The sequence below is a fragment of the Rhagoletis zephyria genome, unplaced genomic scaffold (genome assembly GCF_001687245.7).
Source record: "Rhagoletis zephyria isolate East Lansing unplaced genomic scaffold, Rhagoletis_zephyria_1.1 Rzeph_scaffold_04304, whole genome shotgun sequence".
Taxonomy (NCBI): Eukaryota; Metazoa; Arthropoda; class Insecta; order Diptera; family Tephritidae; genus Rhagoletis; species Rhagoletis zephyria.
In genome coordinates, this window is record NW_016161387.1 from 4,705 (window position 1) to 13,428 (window position 8,724).

Below are 8,724 nucleotides of genomic sequence, written 5' to 3' on the forward strand. Positions count from 1 at the left end.
CTACCTCTACCCCCGTTCGTTCTAATTACATTTATGTTATTCTGTTTTCCTTTATCTTCATTTTTATCTTTATACATCTTTATCGATAACAAAACCGATAAAAATATCGATAACAAAATCGATGGAAAATTCGATAAAAATTATCAAAATCGATAATAATATTGGTAACAAAATCTATTAGAAACTTGATAAAAAACGATAAAAATATCCATGACAAAAACGATAAAAATATCGATAACAAAATCGATAAAAATATCCATAACAAAATCGATAAATATCGAAAACAAAATCGATAAATATCGATAACATAATCGATAAATATCTACAACAAAATCGATAAATATCTACAACAAAATCTTTAACAAAACCGATAAAAAAAATCGATTATTTTATCGATAAGTCCCGAAAATTCGGAAAATCTCTAAAATACCAAAAAAAAAATAGTTCCCAGATTGAGTCTCTGTGGCTCTCTTTTTATCGTTTCCTCTTTAATTACCATTATTTTAATCTTTCTTCCCCTATCTTCATCTTTGCTCTTATCGGTATCCTCATCCTCCTTATAGTCTTTACCTTTATGTTGATCCATTCACCTTTGCCCTTATATATATAATAGCGTGGGTCGAAAATCCGCTTTTTTAGAATTTTGATTGTTAATAGCAAAAATATTGTTCATTATGCTTTAAAAAAGAATCTGTGTGAAATTTGAAATTTGTTCGGTCAATATCCTGGGCTCGCTCAAGTCCATCAAAGTTCAATATGGCTAAAAAAATAAAAATTAATAAATAAATTAATTAATAATTTTTTTTTTACTAAAATTCCAATAATCTTCGAAAGTACAGCCGCCGCTAAAGAAGTTCCACTTCAAAAATATATACATAATCAGCACCCCCTAAAACCATTTTAACCGCTATTTCAAATAAAAATTGAATTGACTGTCAAAACAACAACGTTCTCTCATTTTGATTTTTAAATATGTAATTAAATATGTAATGGTTGGCAACGCGTAAAGTGATTGGGTACACTTCTAGCAGAGAACGTTTATAAATTTTATTTATTATTTAATTTTTATACCCGAGCGCACTTGTGCACAAGGGTATTATAACTTTGTTCACATAACGGTTGTTTGACAAATTTATACATAAATGATCAGGATGAAAAGAGAAATCGATTAAGCGGTGACTGTCTGTCCGTCCGTCTGTGCACACGATAACTCGAGTAAAAATTAAGATATCTTAACGAAACTTGGTACGTGTACTTCTTTCGGGCGTAGGACGGATGGTATTGAAAATGGGCAAAATCGGACAATAACCACGCCTACCTCCCATATAACGGTAATTTTCGGAAATACGAAAACTGACGATATTTTAGTAACTACTGAAGATTATTCACTCAAAATGTGATATTTACAACAATTTTTAGAGGAAAACTAAGAATGTTATACATTTTTGGAAAATTGGCGTAGCCACGCCACTTATGGTTACATGTGTATATCTTGGCAACCGCTGTACCGATTTCTTCCAAACTTGGCACAGTTATTGGCCTTGGTACAGGATACCAAATGGCCGAAAAGTTTTAAAATCGGACAATAACCACGCCCACATCTCATATAACGGTAATTTGGAGAAATACGAAGTCTTCGACAAATCAGTAAATATTAAAGCCAATTTATTCAAAATTGATGCTTGCAACAATTCCTTACCAGGAATGTAAAATGAAAAATGGGCGTGGCACCGCCCACTTATGATTACATATATGTATCTCGGTAACCGTTCTACCAATTTGTACCAAACATGGTATTTTTATTGTGCTTGCTACATAAAAGCAAAACGATGAAAATTATTAAAATCGGACTAAAACGGTAAATTTTAGAAATGCTTTAAACGTCAATATTTTGAAATTTAAGGACGCTAATTTACTCAAAATTGATACACCTTGGCTTACCATGTAGCGGTAGCTTTCGGAAAGGTGAAAATCATATATTTAATATTTGCGCCGGGTATTTAATGTTCGGCTCCGCCCGAACTTAGACTTTCTTGTTTATTTATAATTTAATTTATATGCGTTCCCTGCTAGCACCACTGAACCGAAGACACGAGCCACATCTTGCAAACTACCCACTGTAATTTGAATGTTGCTGATGAACAGAAACATTGTTGCTGGACGAGTTGCAAATGTCCATAATAACGAAGTTAATTAAGAAGTGACTAACGAAAAAGCTAATCAGACATGGATGATGATATCCAAAACCGTCAAGCGATAGATTTACGTTCTTGGTTTCTATCAAATAGTTAAATACTATACCTGTATTTTCGATGCACGCCTAACCACTGTAAATGTTTATAACAAATTTTCATAAACATCTTAGCAAAGTCATGCACCAACGTTTTGGCATTTGATTTTCCAACACGCTGGCACCACTGCCGTGTTTGACAGTTAGAAAGTAAATGACAGTTCTCCGTGCCGTGGTCGTGAATCTGCGAGTTTTTTCTTGTGTGTTTGATATTTTTATTTGTGCCGCAAATCGCCTTTGTCTGTCTGTCTGCGCTGATTGTGTGCTAGTTTAACCAGCGCCAGTTGGAATTTATTGTATAAAATTCGTTTGCGATATTTAAATAAAGGCGACTGCAAAAACCAGTGCGAAACTCAGCCAAACAAACTGACGGACGTTGTGAGTGAAGATGTCAAAAACCAGCGTTGGCGATAAAATTGTAAGTTTTGTTTTTATACGTTTAGTGATAATTTGTTTATTTTGCAAAGGTTTCTGTTTTCTGTATTGATTTGCTTTGTTTTGTATTGGTCAATCCACAAATTTGCAATCGAAAGGATGCCGTGTCCATCGGCGCTGTCAAGTTAAATGGAAGCTGCGACCGGCAAATTGTTGCAGTTGCTTTTTTATGAAGATTAACCATAATTTAAACGTTGAAGTAGACGCAAAAGCTTCAACTATTTCTCGCTTATTACTCAGCATTATTTGACGATATGTGCAATGTACATACATATGTGCTTTCCGCTTACAAGAAATATTCACCCCATCAGCTGATGTTACAAGCTAATTTGCATCAACTTTTGCCGGCAGCCGGTTAATGCCGGCAAAATTCAAAAGTCGACAGAGAAAAACCGGCAAAGTACGAAACCATCCTCAGAATTATTTACACAGCTGCAAAACAGCAGCAGCAGTAGCAACAAAAGCGTTAGGAGTAGTAGCAGCAGCAGCAGCAGCAAAAAAACTTACTACAAATAAGGTGCAATAGACAAGCCGACATGGTTGTACATACACATGTATTATGTTGGCCGGCAGACTGTCGGGGCAACTAAATAACCTCTCCGGCTAGTTGCAAAATAAAAAGATTATCTACAAATAATAGCGAATGTAACGTAAAAATTCTGGCAAACTGTTGTATTGAATCGACATCGTCACACGAGGTGTCACAAACCGCTTGTCGCGCTGAACCACCCACTGCTTGCCCACCCACAACTACATATGTAATACATTGGTCAAAATATTGCGCGTCTTTGAATGCGCGAGCAATTTATGTCCCATGTACATATCTATCTGTGTACAAATGCATGTAAGAAGCTTTTCCACTGTTTGTTTGGCAGAGGAGGGTATATATTTTTTGTCTTTTGTTTTGATCTTTCATTTATAACAAGCTAAAGCAATATAAACGAAATTATTAATAAGAAAACCATAAAAAAATACAAAAACTTTTGCATTATTAAAATTTAACGAATTTTTTAAAATAGCACGAGAACTCAACATTCCAAACTAATGCTCCAACTTCCAACAGCGTTTTTCTAATATTAACATAGTACATATTTATACTGTTACATGCCTTTAATCATTCAAATAAAATCCTTCTGCAATTAAAACGTAGATAAGCGATGAAAATATACATACATATATGTATATCGTCGTTTAAAGTACAAAACCGCGTATCAACAAAGTGCAAAACCGNCATACATACATATATATCGTCGTTTAGAGTACAAAACCGCGTATCAACAAAATGCAAAACCGCTTATCAAGATAATGCAAAACCGCGTATGTGAGGTTGCATAAATTATTTTCTAGAGAGTTAAAACACTCATATTTCAAAATGATCCCCCTTTTTTTATAAAGCAATCGCATTTCTGGCTAGTATATTTCAGGACGAATGTATTAGGATTAAGCCAAGAGCTTGAGTGATCAAATCCAATTTTTGGCAGCAACTGCCAGTTACGCGGTTTTGCAAACGACGATACGTGGTTTTGTGCTTTAAACGGCGATATGTACTATTAAAGTATCTAAATGTTACATGAAAATTTGTCGAAACCAAGTTCAATGCCGTGCGGATGACGGAAAATGCATTCAGTCTTCTGCCAGCGTTAGCGATGCCAACAAGTGCGACCAGCATAAAGAGACAAATAATTTTAAAGTACCTATAAGGTACTTGTAAAGAGGCGCTATTTCTTCTCCATTGGCCATCCGAAAATGAGTCAAAAACACATTTCAATAAAACTAAAAATTTATTAAGTTAAAAAAAGTAAAAAAAAAAAATTGTTAACCATGTCGATGTGCGAATTGGAGTCATTGCTGTATCGGAAAAGGAATGTGGTATATGCATTTGTGCGGCACCGACTGATGCTCATCTGTAAACAGTCGGTAAGGAGCGGGAGTGAAAAGCAAAACGACTAACTACGCATCCATAAAAGTTTTTCATATTTAAAACGATTAAAAAATAGTACTATAGTGCTTGCAATCATTTAGCGTAAGCGTGCTCTTCAAGCATTTCGGAAATGCACCAATTATCACCGTTGATGTGGTTGAACTTGAAAATTTTGGCATGCAATCTAAGCTAAATTAGCAAAAACGAAAAGAAATTGCAAACAAAAACGAAAACAAAAAAATAGTTTGCACGAGCGGAAGTAAAAAAATCAACAAAAATATACTATAACACCCACACTATTTTTAAATTATTCTCAAGTTTTCTAATTGTAAACTTTAATTGTTATTTATCTGATGTTCTTCTTTTAACATTTTTAGTTGATACGCGTGCAGTCGGCAGAAGGCCTCAAACGTATCGAGATTTCACCGAAAGCCAATTTAAAAGAACTCTTCGAAACGGTGCAACAAACTCTGAAAGTTGATGGCTTCGGACTTTTCAAGGAACGCAATTTCCTTACAGAAGTAGGTTATATAAAATATCATTAAAATTAGGAATTAAACTAACAGACTTGATATTTTTCAGTTGCATTCTAGTCATTCGCAGAAAGTGGGCTCTTGCCTAAAACATGGCGACATGCTGTTCTTAAAGAAAATAGCTGGTACTTCAATACGTGTAAGTGCCCTACACCAAATTCTAAGATCGCAGATCTACGTTCCCACGACAGTCGGGTCTACGTAACCGGAACGACCCAGATTTATATCTGGCCAAGGACTGTCACTCCAGCAACACTCCCCAAAAAGTCTTTGGGTAATTTGTATGCTGCTACAACAACAACAACATCGCAGATCTAGTACAACTGTTTAGCCTTTTTGAAATATTTACTCAAAAAATGTGTACTTAAATTGTTAACCTTTCAACTTTTCCCTCCAGCGCACCAGCACTACTGCTATAGATGATTTTGAAACTACCAGCACCAGCCGACCGCCAGCAAGTAGCAGCAAACAATTTCAGCCTTCCACTGCAGTAGTAGAGGATGAAGTAGATCAAACGCTGTCGAAGATGGATGGCTTAATAGAACGCGCACGCGATCCAAAAGCGTAAGTTTTATTATAAATGTGTTGTTTGGTTAAACTCCTAAATTTATCTATTTTCTTTTGTTAGTTGCCGCCACAATGCTAATGGTCGTTGTGTTCATTGTACACCAATCGAACCGTATGATGATAACTATCTGAAGGAGCAAAAAATCAAGCATTTGTCCTTCCATTCGTATATACGCAAGCAGAAGTCAGGCATTGATGGCGGCAAGTATGTCGCTTTTGATGATATCAATTGCCGCATTAAGTCTGGTTGTCGTGAGCATCCACCATGGCCCAAAGGTATCTGTTCCAAATGTCAGCCATCGGCTGTTACACTGAATCGCCAAACTTATCGACACGTTGATAATATTATGTTCGAGAATCCAACTATAGTGGAGCGTTTTCTCGACTATTGGCGTACTACAGCCCATCAAAGAATGGGTTTTCTTTATGGCACTTATGAAGTCCATGCTGATGTACCACTTGGTATACGTGCTACTGTTGCAGCCATTTACGAGCCGCCGCAAGAATCAACACGTGATTCTATTAGATTGCTGGACGATGAAGCGGCTGCCGAGGTGGATGAATTAGCACATGCATTGGGTTTGAAAAAGGTCAGCGCCCATTGGCTTTATTTTTCAAAAACAATATTAAGTTTTCTCCATTTAAATTAAAGGTTGGTTGGATATTTACTGATCTCATTACTGATGATCCAGCTGTTGGCAGTGTAAAGCAATTGCGCGGCATTGAGACGCATTTCCTCACTGCGCAAGAATGCATTACAGCAGGAGAATTGCAAAACCGTCATCCGAATCCATGTAAATACGCTTCGAGTGGTTATTTTGGTTCGAAATTTGTTACTGTCTGTGTAACAGGTACGTATAACTTGCATTTAAAATTATAAAACATCCTAACTATTGTTTCATTATTGCTTTTAGGCGACAGCAGCAAGCAAGTGCATACAGAGGGTTATGCTGTTTCAGCCCAATGTATGGCCTTGGTGCGTGACAATTGTTTAATACCCACTAAGGATGCACCCGAATTGGGTTACGTACGCGAATCAACGGATAAACAATATGTTCCGGATGTTTACTATAAGGTAAGTGCTTCTTTAAAAGTGAAAAGCATTATGTGGGAAGCCTTAAATGAAAATCATCCTCGTGGAAATACTTAAAACTAGTAAAGAAAACATTTTTTTTTAACACTTGGGTAATAAGAACACACATAACCTAACTAATATTTNAATGCTATTCTTAAAAAAAATAGCTGGTACTTCAATACGTGTAAGTGCCCTACACCAGATTCTAAGATCGCAGATCTAGTACAACTGTTTAGCCTTTTTGAAATATTTACTCAAAAAATGTGTACTTAAATTGGTAACCTTTCAACTTTTCCCTCCAGCGCACCAGCACTACAGCTATAGATGATTTTGAAACTACCAGCACCAGCCGACCGCCAGCAAGTAGCAGCAAACAATTTCAGCCTTCCACTGCAGTAGTAGAGGATGAAGTAGATCAAACGCTGTCGAAGATGGATGGCTTAATAGAACGCGCACGCGATCCAAAAGCGTAAGTTTTATTATAAATGTGTTGTTTGGTTAAACTCCTAAAATTATCTCTTTTCTTTTGTTAGTTGCCGCCACAATGCTAATGGTCGTTGTGTTCATTGTACACCAATCGAACCGTATGATGATAACTATCTGAAGGAGCAAAAAATCAAGCATTTGTCCTTCCATTCGTATATACGCAAGCAGAAGTCAGGCATTGATGGCGGCAAGTATGTCGCTTTTGATGATATCAATTGCCGCATTAAGTCTGGTTGTCGTGAGCATCCACCATGGCCCAAAGGTATCTGTTCCAAATGTCAGCCATCGGCTGTTACACTGAATCGCCAAATTTATCGACACGTTGATAATATTATGTTCGAGAATCCAACTATAGTGGAGCGTTTTCTCGACTATTGGCGTACTACAGCCCATCAAAGAATGGGTTTTCTTTATGGCACTTATGAAGTCCATGCTGATGTACCACTTGGTATACGTGCTACTGTTGCAGCCATTTACGAGCCGCCGCAAGAATCAACACGTGATTCTATTAGATTGCTGGACGATGAAGCGGCTGCCGAGGTGGATGAATTAGCACATGCTTTGGGTTTGAAAAAGGTCAGCGCACATTGGCTTTATTTTTCAAAAACAATATTAAGTTTTCTCCATTTAAATTAAAGGTTGGTTGGATATTTACTGATCTCATTACTGATGATCCAGCTGTTGGCAGTGTAAAGCAATTGCGCGGCATTGAGACGCATTTCCTCACTGCGCAAGAATGCATTACAGCAGGAGAATTGCAAAACCGTCATCCGAATCCATGTAAATACGCTTCGAGTGGTTATTTTGGTTCGAAATTTGTTACTGTCTGTGTAACAGGTACGTATAACTTGCATTTAAAATTATAAAACATCCTAACTATTGTTTCATTATTGCTTTTAGGCGACAGCAGCAAGCAAGTGCATACAGAGGGTTATGCTGTTTCAGCCCAATGTATGGCCTTGGTGCGTGACAATTGTTTAATACCCACTAAGGATGCACCCGAATTGGGTTACGTACGCGAATCAACGGATAAACAATATGTTCCGGATGTTTACTATAAGGTAAGTGCTTCTTTAAAAGTGAAAAGCATTATGTGGGAAGCCTTAAATGAAAATCATCCTCGTGGAAATACTTAAAACTAGTAAAGAAAAAATTTTTTTTTAACACTTGGGTAATAAGAACACACATAACCTAACTAATATTTAAAACAAAATCTTGTTTACATGTGTTATAAGGATTCAGATATTTATTCAAAAGTCGCCGATGGCAAAGTAACTATCATCGTGCTAAAAATTTTAGATAACATTATATTCTTAGACCAGCTGTTATGAATTGGTTGCAATCCAATCCATTCTATGATCCCATATGCGAACTACTGGTCTTCATGAGACGGTGGCATCAACTGTTTCTGTGAATG

General features: G+C 36.6%; 2 protein-coding genes across 2 annotated transcripts; both read left to right on the forward strand.

The window, feature by feature from the left end:
• The first annotated feature begins 2,451 nt into the window (after window positions 1–2,451).
• LOC108370545 (nuclear protein localization protein 4 homolog) lies at window positions 2,452–6,896 on the forward strand. Its single transcript, XM_017625877.1, has 7 exons — window positions 2,452–2,708; window positions 5,024–5,167; window positions 5,229–5,318; window positions 5,577–5,743; window positions 5,808–6,336; window positions 6,399–6,597; window positions 6,661–6,896. Exons 1-7 carry the CDS (start codon window positions 2,679–2,681, stop codon window positions 6,894–6,896), a joined length of 1,395 nt encoding a protein of 464 aa, XP_017481366.1. The 5' UTR covers window positions 2,452–2,678.
• Window positions 6,897–6,966: 70 nt separating this feature from the next.
• LOC108370546 (nuclear protein localization protein 4 homolog) lies at window positions 6,967–8,443 on the forward strand. Its single transcript, XM_017625878.1, has 5 exons — window positions 6,967–7,005; window positions 7,124–7,290; window positions 7,355–7,883; window positions 7,946–8,144; window positions 8,208–8,443. Exons 1-5 carry the CDS (start codon window positions 6,967–6,969, stop codon window positions 8,441–8,443), a joined length of 1,170 nt encoding a protein of 389 aa, XP_017481367.1.
• Window positions 8,444–8,724: the final 281 nt, after the last annotated feature.

Bases quoted from the DNA above. Each gene is read 5' to 3' on its own strand.
- LOC108370546 (XM_017625878.1), top strand. From the start codon at position 6,967: ATGCTATTCTTAAAAAAAATAGCTGGTACTTCAATACGT. The intron at 7,006-7,123 runs GTAAGTGCCCTA...TTTTCCCTCCAG, and splicing joins TAGCTGGTACTTCAATACGT to CGCACCAGCACTACAGCTAT. The intron at 7,291-7,354 runs GTAAGTTTTATT...TTCTTTTGTTAG, and splicing joins CGCGCACGCGATCCAAAAGC to TTGCCGCCACAATGCTAATG.
- LOC108370545 (XM_017625877.1), top strand. From the start codon at position 2,679: ATGTCAAAAACCAGCGTTGGCGATAAAATT. The intron at 5,168-5,228 runs GTAGGTTATATA...GATATTTTTCAG, and splicing joins AACGCAATTTCCTTACAGAA to TTGCATTCTAGTCATTCGCA. The intron at 6,337-6,398 runs GTCAGCGCCCAT...TTTAAATTAAAG, and splicing joins ATGCATTGGGTTTGAAAAAG to GTTGGTTGGATATTTACTGA.